Source organism: Tenrec ecaudatus, chromosome 7 (genome assembly GCF_050624435.1).
Source record: "Tenrec ecaudatus isolate mTenEca1 chromosome 7, mTenEca1.hap1, whole genome shotgun sequence".
Lineage (NCBI taxonomy): Eukaryota > Metazoa > Chordata > Mammalia > Afrosoricida > Tenrecidae > Tenrec > Tenrec ecaudatus.
The window spans coordinates 111,190,533-111,208,835 of record NC_134536.1 but is presented as its reverse complement, the minus strand read 5'-3'; the positions used below and the strand labels follow the sequence as shown (position 1 = coordinate 111,208,835).

General features: G+C 40.5%; 1 protein-coding gene across 1 annotated transcript; it reads left to right on the top strand.

Moving 5' to 3' along the window:
* The first annotated feature begins 11,861 nt into the window (after positions 1 to 11,861).
* On the top strand, positions 11,862 to 17,027 carry LOC142452461 (eukaryotic translation initiation factor 5A-2-like). Its single transcript, XM_075553765.1, has 2 exons — positions 11,862 to 11,892; positions 16,624 to 17,027. The coding sequence occupies exons 1-2, from the start codon at positions 11,862 to 11,864 to the stop codon at positions 17,025 to 17,027; spliced, it is 435 nt and encodes a 144-aa protein (XP_075409880.1).
* The last annotated feature ends 1,276 nt before the right edge of the window (positions 17,028 to 18,303 follow it).

Genomic DNA, 18,303 nt, shown 5'->3' with positions numbered 1-18,303 from the left:
CAACTCTGCTTTCAAGCTAAGTCAAGTTAATATAGCATTCAAAAGTATGATTTTTTTCTGATGTATATGAGTTTTGTTCATATTTTAATTAGAAACTTCTTCCCACTCTTACTGCTATTTATTACCATTTATGGTCAGAAGAATAATGGCCACCCAAGGATATCCACATCCTCATCTCATGAACCTGTAAATATGTTAAAGTACATGGGAAGGAGAAATCAAAGTCTCAGAAATCGGTGAGATTGAAGTCATCTAGCCTTGAAATTATCCCCATGAGCCCAGTGGAGATATAAGTATCCTTAAAAGTGGAATGTGTCAGCACTGTCAGAGCCATGCACTGTTAAGAAAGACTCAGCCACCACTGCTGGCATGGAAGTTGGAGACCTGGAGCCATGAGTTAAGAATGTGGGCAGACCCTACAATCCAGAAAAGACAAGGAAGAAATTCTTCCCTTGAGTGTGCAGAAAGAAATAGAAATTCCGACACCTTCAACTCAAGATTGTTGCTGATAGCAGGGGGAACTTTAAGGAGTCGCTAATGAAAATCAATCACTGTAGCCTCCAGTGTGGATTACAACTCAATGCAAAAGAAACTAAAATCCTCATGAGTAGATGACATCATGATAACTGGAGAAAATATTGAAGTTGTCCAGCAAGATTTGATCTTTCTTGGATCCACAATCAATGCTCATGAAAGCAACAATGAAGAAATAAAATGACATACTGAATTTGGCAAATCTGCTACACAAGACCTCCTGAGGGGCAAGGTTGTAATTCTGAGGACTAACGTGTACCTAAACCAAGCATGGTATTTTCACCCATCTCATGTGTGTGAATGTTAGATATTGAATAAGGAAGACCGAAGAATTGATGCATTCGAACCACTGGTCTGGTGAGGAAGACTGAAAATAGCATGAAATTCCAGAAGAACAAACAGCTCTGTTTTGGAAGGCAGGCAGTCAAAATGTTCCTTAGAACTGAAGAGGGCAAGACTTTATCTCTTACCCTGGGCATGTTATCACTAGGAACCAGTCCAGGAAAAAGATACCAGGCTTAGTAAAGAGGAAGGGCAGCAAAAAAGTCTGTGGGAGAGAGTGGAAATCTCAGCCATGGAAGCTTATGAACCAATGGCTGGCATGTCTCCCAGCCTGAGATAAATGGACACTTTTCCTTTGATCCCTGCCAGAGGCTGCAGAAAGCAGCTACCTGCAAACTTATCAGTTTCTGCATATTGTGCTTCCCTCTTGTCTGTGTATAACTCTACTGGTGCTAATCTTTCTGTATATGCCTCAAGTATTGTAAATTGCCTTTTGTGTAGTCCTGGCATGAGCATGTTGGCTACATGACCTAAAGACAATATAAGCATGCCCTAATAAAGCTCTGGACCCTAGGCTCCATGGACCCCGTGGCCTAACTTTTGTCTGTCTCTTCTGTATATAAATTTCTCATTGCAGATTATACCGCTCTTGAACCTTTGTAATGTGAAATGAGATAGTATGAATATCATCTTAAACTTCTTCACATACCATTTAATTTTAATCTTAAATCCACAGGTTACAGGCGTGTTTGAGGGAGAGTCCGGTTCACCTAGTGAGATTTCCATATCCTATCTGTCTGGCTTGGCATTTAGAGTGTGTTATGCAGCTTGAAGATCCAGGATTCACTGTCCCAGTGTTCTAGACTATGGCACATGACCTGGGTCCCAGAAGGTGTAGAATGTAAACTCCTTATGGAAAGATTCATTTTGTTTTGCTTTACGGTGATAACCGAAGTTTCTCTCAAGTCATGAAGAATACAAAGAAGGTGATCAATTCACATTTTTAGGGGAAAATTAATTTATTCTACTGTCATTTACTTTTATAGGGCATTCTGCCTGTAATTTCCAGTTATAAAAGAATTAGCATCGTGCCAGATTATGAAAGCTCATAACTAATAATATAGCAAGGGCTTCAAAATCTGAAGGGTGATTACAAATCAAGTGAAAGTCAATTTGGAGTTCATATAAAGAAAAAAGAATCATCTTGAAATGCATAAATAACTCAGAAAATAACTAGACGTTTGAATGGTAATAAAGGCAACTTGACTGGGTGAACCGATTGTTGATTCAAATTCCCAGCACCTGGAATTGCTCCTGTTTTAAAGGGAATCCACATAAGTGAGATCTGAATTAACCTGATCTCCTTTGTAGAATATGAAGGACATGGATGGCTCCTTTTTCCATTCCATATATTTGGGGCATATGTGTCAAGTGTGGCCAAGGCACTCTCATTTACAACTTAAGACACTACATGGGATGTCTACAGTTAGGTGTATTTGAATATTTTCACGGACACTGGGATACAAATAGAGATGTATTATGGTGAGGCAGAAAGCGTTCAGAGGCATGTAAATAAATATGTACCAGTATTAAAGGCTACCTAGCACTACTATAAGTATCCAAAATGTCAACTACCACGTCAGTGCTGAGCTGGAAAAATGGTTCAATCATGAAGTTATTGATCATATGGTAGTGTCTTCTTCATACCTTAATTCTCCTGATTCCTCACCAAGATTCTTCCTCCAACCACCCTATAAATTCTATTAGTTGTTCAATACCCTTAGAATAAAATCAACATGTTCTTAGATTACTCAGTCAGACCCTCAACACTGCAACAATCTGATCCAGTGAACTCAAACATGAATCGGGTTTTAAGAATCTAGGCAATAATTTAATAAGTACTTTGGTTTTAAGTTAATTGATTTTCCAAGTTCAATTTAAATTATCTTTAAGAATTTAATTTTGAGATATGTATAGTATTTCTATTAATCATTTATTTTTTTATTTTATAGTTTTATACCTGGATTTATCTTTAGAAAATTTCTAAAAAATATTAATATTTTATTAATTATAAATTTTAGGTGTTGTTTTCAGTTGATTAGAGGAACATTTTTTAAAATGAGTTTGAAATATTACAGAGTAGAAGTATAATAATTTTCATATATTCAATGAAAGCATTATTCACTTAAAGAGTTAGAAAGTAAGATTTATATGGCTTAAAGCAAACACTATTTAGAAGTTATATTTCCCTTTGAGAGGGATACATGTCAACCAAGAAAAGGTACTTGTGATTTAATGACAGCCTGTTTTAATGAAAAAGGCACTCAGATCCAGGGAAGCATCCATCACTGTAGACTTATGAGTCTCTGTCCAAAAAATATGGGTTCACCTTTATTTAATTTTTTAATTTCTCTAATTTCTTAGCTGGAAAATTAATAAAGCTGATGGAGTAACTTCTTGATTCTTGTAATTATAAAATTTTGTGATTAAGGATTAAAATTATTTGTAAAGTCAAGTAACACCTTTACCTACAGCTATACACTTTTTTAAAACAACATTTTATTAGGGACTCATACAACTCTTATCACAATCGATACATACATCAATTGTATAAAGCACATCTGTACATTCTTTGCCCTAGTCACTTCAAAGCATTTGCTCTCTACTTAAGCCCTTTGTATCAAGTCTTCTCTGCCCCCCATCCCCGCTACCCTTTCCCTCACGAGCCCTTGATAATTTATAAATTATTATTTTGTCATATCTTGCCCTGTCTGGCCTCTCCCTTCACCCCCTTTTCTGTTTTCCATTCCCCAGGGAGGAGGTCACATGTAGATCCTTGTAATCGGTTCCCCCTTTCCAACCCACTCACCCTCTACCCTCCCAGTATTTCCCCTCACACCCCTGGTCCTGAAGGTTCCCTGTGCTTCCCTGTGCTTCCAGCTCCTTTCTGCACCAGTGTACATCCTCTGCTCTATGCAGATTTGTAAGGTAGACTTTGGATCACGGTAGTTAATTTAAGTAAATGACTCATGATCTTCTTGGCTTCACATAAAAATATTTGGGAGAATAAAATAGCACTTTTCTCAATAAACTGACCTCATATTTGATCACTAAACTTCTTGATAACACTAATTCCTCTTACTATTTAATCTCTCAGTCCAGGAAACTTGAAACAGATCAATACTCAAATATTGTTTTGCCAAATTCATTTAGAATTTTATAGATATTGCCACTCAAATACAAAAATAACATAAAACTTTACAGTGCTTAGTATGCCAGCACATTCTTAAGCACTCTGCGTGTATTTAACCTTGCCATTGTCATTTGCAGTTTATAAAGGGATAACTTGCTCAAGGTCACATGGTAAGTGGTAGAATACAAACTACAATACAGCCAGGTTTGCTCTGAACCTTTGCTCTTACCAAATATACTGGCAATTCCTTTGACAAAGGTCAACATATATAGTAAGTCCCAGGTGAAGGACATCAGATTATGAACAAGTCCCACTTAGAATGAACTGACATAAAAATCTGAGTTAAATGCAATAGTTTTTAATAAATAACACACTTGCTACTTTGTGATGTTCACGAAAACATTGTAAGTCTCAAGAAAGGAGAACCCCCTCTGCCATTATAAATCTGATATCAATGTTGTTAACACTACCTGTGTTGAGTGTGTAACTTTGTTTGGGGGCTTTGATTTTCCTTTTTTTTTAAATCAATTTATTGAGGGCTGTTACAGCTCTTAGAACATTCCATACATCAATTGTATCATGTATACTTGTACATACATTGCCATCATCATTTTCTAAACATTTACTTTCTCTTTGAGGCCCTGGTATAAGCTACTCTTCGTTCCTTCCCTCCCCCACCTTACCACCCTTGTGAACCCTTGAGAAATTATAAATTATTATTGTTGTCATAGCTTACACTGACCGCTGTCTCCCTTCCCCCACGTTTCTGTTGTTCATCCCCCTGAGAGAATGGGTGGGTGGGGGGACGGGTTCTGCATCAATCACTGTGATTGGATCCCCCTTCTTCCCCAAAGTAAATGCTGGTGATCCACCAAAGAAAAGGAAATTTATCATGATGGAAATAAAGTGGAAATAATCAGGAAACTGGAAATAAGAAAATCCTTTTCACTACAATCAGTGATCAGAACAATTTTAAAGGCTAAAATTAAAATATGGAGCATGTGATATCTAAGCTGTGCTACAAGTTAAAATTATTACTATGCAATTCATGGTTTGATATTGAGATGGAAACACTGTGGATAATTTGATCGGATGCTGAAAATTGGTTTAATACACCTAGTAGCCTTATTTTAGTTTAAGAAAAAAAAGACACGGTAGAGGGGGAACAGGGCATTAACCTACCCAAGGGGTGGGTAATGTTTATATCTCCATAGGGAAAGAGAGCAAACTTCAACCCTGTGTTCCAAGATGTTAATGCAACATATGGACATGAAGCAGGGAACCTATGGGGTCTGAGGGGTCGGCCCCAATCCCAACTATGTGGACAGCTTCCCCAAGCTCCTGCCCCTGAAGAATTTACTTTGTAGACAGCACTGAAGCTACAGCTCAGGGAGGGGGACATGTCTGATCAGAGCACATAAGAGCAAATGAAGGGGGAGGAAGAGAGAGTGGAGCACAGCCTGTCTCAACAAGCCCCGAGGATGATATTTCTGCTCAGTGTAGCCAATGCACAGAGCGGACCATGGGGCCAGTCCCACTACAAGACACAACAACCCTCACTGACCTATAGTGCTTTGGGGGACAATACTGGATACAGTGTGGAAATTGCGCACAATCTGACCCCACCACACCAAGTACAAACACTAAGGGCATGCAACAGAACAGCAAGGGGAGCAGAGAAATGAAGTATCCAGAGAATACCAAAAATAGACTTTGGGGCCAGGGCATGGCACCCCAGCAGACTCAACCAGAAAACAATCCTAAAGATCAACAAACAGACCTTGAATTATTTATATGCTTTTTTTGTCATTATTATCTCTGCAGGTCTATCTAGATAAGATAGGCAGGAAAATCAATCTGAAGGAGAAAGCAATGGGACCGAAGTTTCCGGGGGGACATGGTGGAGGGGAAGGTGGTGGGGGAAAAGGAAGTGGGTGCTAACAAAACCAGGGACAAGGGAACAACAAGTGATCTGGTAGGACTTGATCAAGGACAATGTAACCGAGAGGAATTACTGAAACCAAAATAAAGGCTGAACATGATAGTGGGACAAGAGGAAAGTAAAAGGAAATAGAGCAAAGAACTAAGAGGCAAAGGGCATTTATAGAGGCCTAAATACAGGCATATACATATGTAAATATATTTATATATCCCTATAATGCTGAGCATGACATTTTTGTAACATTTAATTAAATCTATATATTAATATTTATTGATAACTATGAAAGTAAAGAAAAACAAAATTTTTCCTGAAATTAAAAATGCAGGCATTATAGGAATATGACAATGGGTAAATAGATCTGTGTGCATATTTATAGGTTCAGTAGTAAGGTAGCAGATGGACATTGGGCCTCTGTTCAAGTACTCCCTCAATGCAACAACAATTTGTTCTATTAAACTGGCATTCTGTGAGGCTCACCTTCCCAACATGATAGCTGAAGACAAATGGGTGCATAAGCAAATGTGGTGAAGAAAGATGGTGCTCAGCTATCAAGAGATATAGCATATGAGGTCTTGAAGATAAACAAGCAGCCATCTAGCTGAGAAGCAACAAAGCCCACATGGAAGCAGCACACTAACCTTTATGATCATGAGGTATCGATAGTATCAGGCATCAAAGAACAAAAAATATCATTGTGAAATAAGGGGGAATGCAGAGTAGAGACCTAAAGCCCATCTGTAGGCAACTGGGAATCCTCTTATAGAAGGGTCACAAGGAAGAGATAGACGAGCCATTCAGGATGCAGTATAGCACTGATGAAACGTACAACTTTCCTCTAGTTCTTTAATGCTTCCTCTCCCTTACTATCATGATCTGAATTCTACTTTACAAATCCAGCTAGACCAGAGGATGTACACTGGTACATATAAGAGCTGGAAACAGGGAATCCAGAGCAGATAAACCCCTCAGGACCAATAATGAGATTAGTGATAACAGGAGGGCAAGGGAAAGATGGGGGAAGAGAGAGAGACCAGATTACAGTGATCTACATATAACACCCTCCCTGGGGGAACTACAACATAAAAGTGAGTGAAGGGAGACATCGGTCAGTGTAAGACCTGAAAAAATAATAATTTATAAATTATCAAGGGTTCGTCAGGGAGGGGGAAAAACTGAGGAGCTGATAGCAAGGGTTCAAGTAGAAAGAAAGTGTTTTGAAAATGATGTCAACAAATGAACAGATGTGCTCAACACAATGTATGGATGTATGGATTGTGTTAAGAATTATACGCGCCTCCAATAAAATGATTTTTAAAAATAAAAATAAAAGAGGAGCTGATTAAAAAAAAGACTCAACGCCTCTTCAGTGACTTAAAAGCAGCATTGCAGCAAGTGACAGTGACTGCTGGGAAGAATTGGTGGTAGCGGGAGCTGTTTCTGTGATTTCAAAGTCAAGGCAACTGTACCCAGAAGCACACACGGTAAAGCGACGGATTTGACACTGCTCCGCTCCAGAAGGAATGTCGAGACGCGATGCAGTCTAGTTCAAAATCAATTTTCCCATAAGAAATAACTAAAAATAGATTATCCGTTCTCAACAAGTTTTTACCCTAACCTTGCCTTTTTATATAAAACAGTACAGAAATTTTGAAGTAAATCCGTTCAGTGTTAAATAATATAAATACAACAATAAAAAAAGTTTTTAACTATGTCTCCTACCTTGAGATGGAGGAGAATCTGGATCTGTGGACACGGACGTGGAGAGGAGGGAGGGAGAGAGCCATTGTTTGGAAGGGGAATCCCATTCCATCAAATCAACTGGTAGCAGCTTTCTGGGAGTTTTTCCCCTTCTTCACCTTTTTTCACTAGGACCTGGCTGTCTTTCTCTAAAATAAAGAAATAAATAAAATTCCATCTAATGTGGTCTGCTGTTGGTGTTTCCTTAACTGTTTTCTAAAAGGGTTTACGAAATTGTCATCGACAATATCGCCAACATGGTTAACTTGTTCCTCATGATGATTCTTTTCAAAAAACCCTTTCTTAGGACCCATGTTTTTTATCTAAAAACAATATAAAAAGCCAAAAAGAAAAATCGAGCAAAATGCTTGGAAAACAGCCACAAAAGTTTTAAACAACGCGTACTAACACAAGCCAACTCATGCGGAGTGACCGAAACACGAACTGCTTCTGTTTACAAAAATCACGTGCGTTGGGTTAGATTCCGATGTTTTGTTCGAGCTGATGCAAACTTGTCTTGATATTTCATGTCCAAATCCAATTAAATCGAGGACGGATGCGGTCGAGTACCGGGTTCTACTGTAGTTCCAATGTGAGTGTTGTGACTGGTGTTTCTGATGGGGGGGGGGGGGAGGGGTTGGGACTGTTGAGGAGAAAAAGCTGTTAGCCCGACCCAAATATTGAATGTAGACTAGACTGTCGAATTTGGGAAAGGACCTACATTTTGAACTAGGGAAATATATACATTATGTCTTAGATGGTTTAGTGGATTTTGAAGTGTTTCTTAAATGTTTTATATGCAAAAAAGGCAAAATGTATACTATATACTGAGAAATAAGTGACTAAGTAACATTAAATAAGAACCATAAGTTGTGCTCATAATCTGTCTTATCATTCACCATCTCAGACACTGACAGATTCAACATATAACCTTCTATTCCTACATAAATTAGAGATTTTTTTGATTTTTCTCTTTGGAATTTGTTCCACCAGCCCCCTATAATAATCATCAACCTTTAAATTGTTTAGAGTATTTTATTCTATACTAAATAATTAATGCCACATTAATCTTTTTTTACAACTTGAAACTTACCTGCCACTAAAATCAACATTTTTATTTACTTCACTTGAATGAAATTTCCCCTACTCCTTCCACGCAGTTTCTATTGCCACATATGAAATCCTCTCCTTGTTTCCATACCTGCCTTCCACTGCCACTACATTTGAGGAAAACCCAGTGGTCAGTAGGTCTGTCTGTCTGTCATGTGCACACGCTAGAAATGCTTACAGAAACAAGAGTAAAAATGGTTTCCCTTGGCCAATAGCCAAGTGGAAATTAATCCCAAAGCTGTTTATAGGAAGCAACAACTTTACACAAAATCAAAAAACTTAAGTTTGTTCTTTAATGAGCTTGAGTCACGAGATGGCAATACTTATCAGCATAAATCACCACAAATTAGCAATACATACTAGCACAAATTAGCAACAGTCATCCAATCAAAGGAACCAGATTAGCATTCAGAGATGAACGTTCCTTACAAAGGAAAGTTAAATATGATTTATAAACCAAAGGACAAAACACTCCTCTCAGCTTTAAAGGCTATTGTAAGTAGGTGAGTTTAAGAATCTCAGCATTCATGTGCTCCTAGTTCTCAATCTCTCCTTTAAGAAACTATTAACTCTAATTAGATCCTTGATCAGTTTCTGTTTGACAGGGGGGAACAGTTGTATGGACAGTGAGTTTGAATTGCCTATTTGCAAAACTGAAGCATTTATTTTTTTCAGGTGCAATGTTTGTGTGTGTGTGTGTGTGTGTAAATGCGTTTGTGTCGTATGAGTGTATAGAACTGAAAGATTTAATGGTTAGAAATACTGTAAACTTTCCAAGGGTAGAAACATTTCTTAAAGTCATTTAACTCCATTCCGAAGCCCCCTACTAGAGCTGCCGATGAACGTTAATAGTATTCATTCATTCCCAAATATTTATTGATGACCAAACAACAACAAAGCCCCTGCCATGGGTTGATTTGGACTTACAGGACGGAGTAAAACAGCTCCGCTGAGTTTCCAGAACTGTAACCCTTTATGGGAACGGGTAAGCCGCCTCTTTCTCCCAGCAGCTGCTAGTCATTTCAAATTGCTGCCCTTGCTGTTAAAAACCCAAGTGGTAACCCACTTAATAACCATATTACAAAGCCAAATTTGATTTAATATTAAGACCTTTTTTGAAAAAAGAAAAACCATATATAAAGCTATAATATTTATTTTTAAAGGCCTAGAGCTGTTATCCTTCCATATCTGTTTACCTGTAAAATGCCAATTAAATAATGAAGCACTTAATAACCAATATAATTATTTACCTCTCCTTTTGTTACAGGCTAGTATTGCATCCATAGTTTTATATTAATGTATACACACTGTGAAGCTTTCAATACAACGTTCTTACTAATTAAGTCACCAAGTGAAATACCACTGTACGTTTTTGAAATTCATTCATTTATCAGTTGAAATATAATCGAATTTCAATGACTTTTGGTTCTCATTTAAAAATAAAAGATAAAACTAACATTATAAAATTAGATCATCGAAGTTCCTTGATGTTACTACCCAGCTTCTGGGGAGCACCTTTTGAAAGTCAAATTTTATTTGCTTATAAATGAATTAATGAAAATAATTCCAGTAGAACTTTTTTCACACCATCAGTCGCTGTACCGTTTTAATGTCCACCTTTCCAACATATTCCTTGACCTGAGTGAAACTGACCCCATCCAATCAAAATCAATTATGTTGGTTTTGTTATTAATGAATAGATAAGCTGATTTGTTGTTGTCTACCATTTTCTAATCTTTTGTTTTTTCAGTGGAAAATGGTATTTCAAAACAAAAGCTTGAATATAAATATGCTCATTGTTATCTGGTTGCCACTATTTCCAGACTTTCTTGGTAAATAGAATGAGAAGACACACATGTATCACTGCCCTCAAGTCGATACTGACTTAGAGACCCTACCAGAAAGGTTAGAACTCCCCCTGTTTTTCTAACTTTGTAAATCTTTATGGGAGTAGAAAGTCTCATCTTTCTCCCACACAGCTGCTGGTGGTTTCAAACTGTGGAACTTGTGGTGAGCAGCCCGATACATAGCTCACTACAGCAGCAGGGGTTTGGGAGGGACAGAGGGATGGAGGGAAAGATGGATAGATGGATGATAGAGATAGCATAAATTTATATATATGTGAATTCACATATATATGGATCTTGATTTCTACATATATTGAAAGTCATAATTTCAAAACAATATTTCCATTCTGATTCCACACTAGAATGTTCACTCTAGCTCACACTTTCCTCCAACAGTAAAGCACCTGGTACCTTGCGTGTACTGATAAATCAATTATGGTGTATAACCACTTCCCATTACAATTCATCCAGGCCTCATTCTACTAGGAACTCTTGGCTGACGTCACCAGCACCTCGCCAGGGAATGCCTCCCTATAGGATTAACCACATTCCCTGCACTTGGCAGGATTGCCAGCCTGCGCTGGGCCGAACTCCCCTGGAATATGCTCTGAAGCAAACACCACGAGCATTGCACTTAAACTCCAACAGCTCACACTAAAACTCCTCTGGTTCCCACTGAGGTGGGTCTCAGGAGAATCACAAGTTCTGCCCACACAGCCAGAATAAAGTATAGCACTGACAAAACACACAACATTCCTCTAGTTCAGCAGTTCTCAACCTGTGGGCTGCGACCCCATTGGGGGTCAAACAACCCTTTCACAAGGGTCATCCAATTCATGACGGTAGCAAAATTACAGTTATGGAGTAGCAACAAAAATAATGTTATGGTTGGGGGGGGGGGTCACCACAACATGAGGAACTGTATGACAGGTCTGAGGCATTAGGAAGGTTGAGAATCCCTGCTTAGTTTTTAATGCTCCCCACCCCCAACTCCCCTGCCCCACTCTCATGACCCAAGTTCTACCTTACAAACACAGCTAGACTGGAGCATGTACCACTACAGATAAGAGTTCTCAACACACAGAATCCAGGACAGGAAAAAAAAAACAACCACCCAGGAACAGTAATGAGAGTAGAAATACCATGCGGGCTTGGCGGGCACACCTGCTTCTAAGTACTCTAAATAGTCCTGTGCAGCCAATTTACTGAACACAGCATGGGTCTGGATACCTTGACTAAGACTCCAAGTATCCCTTATACTCGCCCCATTTAATACTCGTTGAATTATTGAATGGACTTTTCCCCAGAAGATCATATAACTATGTCTTATTTATTTTTATGTTTCTGGCACTGCACACATTGTTGCCATCTAGTAAACCCTGAGAAAGCATGTGTTAAATAAAGTGATTAGATCTAATTCTCTATCCGATCAATCTTTAGCATTCACCACTGAATACAACAGCAGTAATGCTCTTTGGCTGAGACCATGAGAGAGCTGTAAAAACCAGGTTTTAACACACACAAGTACTGATGGAAGATAACAATGCACAGAAAAAGACAAAAGTGTTTTTTTTAATCCAACTTATATTAAAACTCTTCAAATGATTCTGGAGTTAGATTTATATAACCAATGAATTTTTAGCTTCTTAGTAAACTAAACCCTAAATTCTTTAAGTGTTTACTTTGCTCAGTTAGATACTATCTTTGAGCAATATAAAATCCTTGGATGATGTCAGTAAATATTTATCTGTATTGTTATGATGTTCTGAGACTATCAGAATATTGCTCATTCTAAAACTGCTTAAAGTTGCTGAAGTTTTTAATAGGCTGAAAAGGTGCCAGGTATCAATTCTCCTTCCTCTAGACCTCCCCAGTGGCCAAGGCTTATACCTTTACAGTCACTCACAGAGGTCCGAGTGGTCTTAATGAAGGCTTAAAATATATTATGAAATATTGAGTGGGTTCCAGAATTAAATGTACTCATTTAAGCCCAAGCTCAAACAGTCCAAGAATACTCAGGTCCCTTTCTTCCTAGTTCATAGTCATATACCTTCCTAACTTCAGTCCAATTTCTTTCTCTTAAAAACAAACAAACAAACCCAGGGTTACAAACCTCTATTGTGAGTCCCAGTTGCTTAGATACATCATCTGGATCTTACTGCTCCATTTTTGCTACAAATAATGACGTCTCTCTATATACCCTTAATGAAAACAAAACAAGACAGACACACAGCGCACACACATACCTTCCTTCCATTGAATTCATTACAAGGCCTCTGGACTGCATGTTGTTAGATGCCATTCACTCAGTGCCCACCCATAACATAGTAGGTTGCATATCGGAAAGCCAGCAGTCCGAAACCACCAGCTGCTCTGCAGAATAAAAGATGAGGCTTTCTACTCCTGTAGAAAGTTAGTGTCAGAAACCCACAGGGTAAATTCTACTCTGTCTCAAAGGGTTATTATGAGCCAGAAACAACCTGATGGCGGAAGGAAGTATATACCTTTGGGGGTGGGGGGTTGTTGTTGTTGTTCTGTTTTAACTTGAAGTCCAGAAAGTGGTTGGAAGTCACACCAACTGATTTAACACTATTACCCACTGGACACCGTTAAGAGCCAATAGTCCTTGCCACTAACCACTATTAGTGGATACTAAACTATAAATTCTTTTTAAGATTGATTTGAACTCTCCGGTGGATATGCTCCCTTTCTCTATATCTTCCATATTTTATATTTTTTGCTCACTGAGTATACATTTTAAGCAGAAGCTGTGAAAGCAGAAGACCGTGACTTGGGATATATTAGTCGGTAATAGAAAACCTGAAAACAACTGCTTACTTTTAATAGCCCTCAGCTGCACAGGTAGAATCCTTTTAATAATAAAAACACTTGGATTATTTTTGAGCTGATTCTGAATGACTTTTTCTCCTTCCAGACAACAAAGAGAGTCACCTCAGTTGGCCTTATGTGATGATCTAAAGGTAGCCACCTCAGAAGGCTGACTATTTCCCGTCTTTCACACATGCTTTCTACTATCAGGAACAGCTTCCCAGTCCCCATTACCCTCAGGCCAGTTTTGACTGAGTGATGCTGGAGGGCAAAGGACTTCCCCACAGTTCCCAAGAGGGCTGTGCTTGGGGAAGCAGAATCTTTGGCTTGAGGAGCAGCTGGGGGGTTACAAGTGCTGCTCTGTGAGTGAGCGCAGAGCACCTGAGCTGCTGAAACCAGGCTCCCAGGAACAGACTGCTCAACAAATGCCTGGCCTTTGTTGTCAGCCTGCTGAATTGCATGTGTCCCTCATTTTTCCAACACAACTCTCTGTAGCTTCATTATGGTTCCAGGGACATATAGCTTGTCTAGTGTGTCAGACGGGGTTCTATAGAGAAACAAAACCAGAATGCTAATAATTTCATATGTATTTATACAGATATATAACATAATAAACAGTTAATTAAATTATAAAGCAATACAAATGGCTCAGTGCAACTCACTCCCATGAGACAGCTGTGAGACACTGGCAGTCCTTCAAGTCTTGAGGGCTGCCAGGGAGTCCTCTGTAGAGCAATTCAGGGTATCCGGGCACAGGCAGTAAACAGGGAAGGTCACCAACAGTCAGCCAGATGACAGGGTCTGACAATCCCCAGCTCAAGAGATGTAAATTCCAATGGTGTGGCGAAGCAGGTCTTGAGGGAACCTCAAATTACAGTGACACGGGCCATGGCCTAGGTGTCCCAAAGGTAGTGTAGCTTGAAAATTGAGGCACCGAACAAGCAACGCAGCTGCACACTGGTCTGATAATCAAAGAGCAAGAGACAAGAAAGGCAAGGTTTGCCCAGCCATTTATCTCTCCACCCTTCAATTAACCCCACATGTGTTTATCGGCCAGGTTGGCACAATAAACTACCTACCTCATCTAGCGTCACACTTCTGCTTGTGGTCACACTTAAGACTGCTGCCCCTTGTGTCCAGCAAGGACCTTTAGGCAAATTTACTATTAATATAGAAGAGTTGGATAAGGCAGCATCTGATGCTTATGTCCTTCTATTTAAAGTCTTGGTATCATTCTCTCACTGAGCTAGAGTCAGTTTGGACACATAATGGGCCCCTGTGGGTTTCCTAGACTCTGATGGTTGAGTGGAGTAGAAAGCCCAGTCTTTCTCCCTCCGAGCTGCTGGTGGTTTCTAACTGCTGACCACGGGGATCACAGTCCACCGTGTATAGTATTCCCCCAAATAATAAGTCACTAATACAGGACACAAAAATCAATGAGGCTAAATGGAATTAAGCCCTGCTGGTGTAATGGTTGTGTTCAACCGCTAGGGGCTCCTTGGCAGCTCCATGCAGGCAGGGATGCAGCCTCGCGGGCTCGGTGTGCCAGTGTAGGGTTTAGTCCTTCACGCTCTCTTTTTCCTTCTAATTTGCTTCTGTACTGGTGTGGCAGGTTGGGGCCCCTCTTCCCAATCTAATTTTAGTGTTGTCTCTGCAGCACATACTTCTGGTGGGGGAGAGACTGGTGTGGGGAAAGAGGGTGTCAATTTGGCTCTGATTGGGGCTGGCCTGTAGCCCTCTCTCTGTTCATGAGTTGCTCGGTGTGCTTACGTTACTCTCAAGGTTTGGCACACCATGATGGAGTCTGCACTCACACTCTCATTTCACTGGAGACATAAACAAAACCCTCCCCCTGGTCTCCCTCCCCCGCCCCTGGTTTTTATATTCTTGGTGGATAGAGTAAGTCACTATACTAAAATATTGTGCAAAAAATCATGGAAACACAATCAACATCCTCAAGTCAATGCCACCTCATGGTGACCCTACACAACAGGGTGGAACTGTTCCTGCGTCCCTGAGTTGGCAACTCTTCACAAGAGTAGAAAGTCCTATCTTCTCCCATGGAGAGCTGCTGGTTTCAAACTGCTTGCCAGATGAGTACAGCCTGACCTGTAACCACCAGGACAGTAGTTTATACGTGGAACAGTGCTGGAGAAAATTAAGGGAGAATAAATGCAAATCAATCATTAGTTACAAAAATACCATTGTCCCAGAAGTCACTGCAGACTGTTAGCACCCAAGCAAGGTGACCAGAGAACCCCCTGAAGGGGGTTCGCCAGTCATCATCCAAGAGGATATCTGCTTAGGAAGGAAGTAGAGGCCCAACTCAGGGTCGGGGTTTGACCATCTTCTGAGTGAGGACAAATACTTGGGGTCACAAAGTTCTGAAGAGGAATCGCATCTGGTTATCAAGAGACCAACAAATGTAGCCAGTGTTATATTGTCAGCAGTTAGACCCATGAAGGCCAGGGGTCAGCTTGGCTTCAGGCACCATCAGAGACAGTGGAGAACCAACCAAGACTTTAAACAATTTTACACCTCAGCAACTAGAACCAACGAGGAAATAAGAGGACCCACATTATGGATCTAGGATGAGAGCTAGACAGACCAAGGGAAAGAACTACATGTTAAAACTCAATTATTTCAAGCAACATCGCAATATATATCCACAATGCTGTCATTACAGTTGCCAGGGAGAAAAAGTATATATTCGTATGTTCTTCCTCAATGTTTCTTTAATTCAAATTTTAGATGTGGCCGCCGCTGCCATCACCGTCAAATCAGGAGGAGGTGGAGGAGGAGGAGGTGGTGGAGGAGGTGGTGGAGGTGGTGGTGGAGGAGGAGGAGGTGGTGGAGGAGGTGGTGGAGGTGGTGGTGGTGGAGGTGGTGGTGGTGGAGGTGGTGGTGGTGGTGGTGGAGGTGGTGGTGGTGGAGGTGGTGGTGGTGGTGGTGGAGGTGGTGGTGGTGGTGGTGGTGGTGGAGGTGGTGGTGGTGGAGGTGGTGGTGGTGGAGGTGGTGATGGAGGAGGTGGTGGAGGAGGTGGTGGTGGAGGTGGTGGTGGTGGTGGTGGTGGGGGGGGGGGGGCTGAAAGGTGCTCTTTCCCTGCTAAAAGTTCCTCAGAAAAATTACCATCTCTGCATCCCCCCCAGCTCACCAGGCGGCTGAAGTTGATTTCAGGACCGGAGATGTCGGGGCGTCCAGCATTCACTCTGTGAAGTGGTCAGCCCTGCGCCGGAAACGGCTCCTGGTGCTCAAAGGACGACCGATACCAGCTTCCCAAACTGGACCGCGCAGTCGCGCAGTCACGCCAAGGTTCGCCTCCTTGCGGTGGAGACTTACACGGACAAAGCGTATGCAGATCTTAGCCTTTCTGACTCCCAGCAAGTACGTTCTTCTTATTAAAAGAAATTACTATCACCTGATAGGCATTCAGGAAGGCAACCTTTCCCAGCTGACAGAAACCGGGGAAGTTCTGAGGAAAGAAACAGAAGGGAAATACAATCAGGTGGAGAGGAACAAGGTGCCTCTTGTGTGCGCCGTGAGTGAGAATTAGGCTGTCTTCGTAAAACGCTGCAAACAAACGGAATCATCAGGTGTGAGCCAAATGGTTAGGGCGGGATCAGCTGCAGATCTACAGTGTGATTCTAAGGTGTCACCTTCATCAACAGCCTCCTTTCTTTTGCCTGGTTTTGAAATTGCGCTCGGTTAGATTTCCAAGGGGACTGGCAATTTAAAGAAAGCATCAAGAAGTATAATTCTTGTGGTTCTGTTGCTGAATTTTGCAGCTGTTGCTAACATTTCTGTGCGTTCCAGTGTGAGTCCCAGAGAAAGTAAGGTCACCTTACCAGACGGACTTCCTCTGAGCAGATCAGCCTGAGCTGTGGTTAGATGGCAAATAAGCCAGGGGCCAGACCAAACTAGATAGTGGTATTGAAAGACCACGTACAAGTTGAATTTCTCTACAGTAATGAGATGTTCTCACAGAACAGGACTATGAAATGGAGTGATCATAGTTTCACTCGGCGTGTGGGAAGCACAAACCCTTAAACTAGAATTCAGGTTTTCTAAATATCAACAGTTATCTTGGTGGTCAGGTGCAACCAACTGCTTTACTCATGTTAAAATATTTGCCCAAGTGTTGGGAGAATTAATGTAATCTTGTCTGGCAGGGTATTTTGTTTATTTGTTTGTTTTGTTTTTAATCATTTTATTGAGGGCTCATATCACAGTCCATACAGGCATCAATTGTATGAAGCACATTTGTACATTCTTTGCCCTCATCATTCACAAAACATTTGCTCTCCACTTAAGCCCTTGGAATCAGCTCCTCATTTTTCCTCCTCCTTATTCTTACTCTCCACTCCCTCATGAACTCTTGATAATTTATAAATTGATTATTTTGTCATATTTTACACTGTCCGATGTCTCCCTTCATTCACTTTTCTGTTGTCCATCCCCCAGGGAGGACGTTATATGTAGATCCTTGTAATCGGTTCCCCCTTTCTACCCCACCCTTCCTCCACCCTCCCGGTATCGCCATACAATTCAGTGATTTATACATATTTATTAAAAGAGATGTGCAGCTTTCTAACTATTTAAGTAGATATTTTTGCATTAAAATATTGTCAGACAAAAAAACGAAAACAAAATTGTAGATGGAGGGGAGTATATATTTTATTGCCAAGCCCCACCCAAAAGGATGACTGCAAACTCCATTTCAACACTGTGTGTTTAAGTAACAGTATTCTGGTTTCATTAAATTTTCTATACACACCAGACAGATGCTTTAATAAAGTATGACCAGCTGGTTTATAAACAAAGAAGCACCA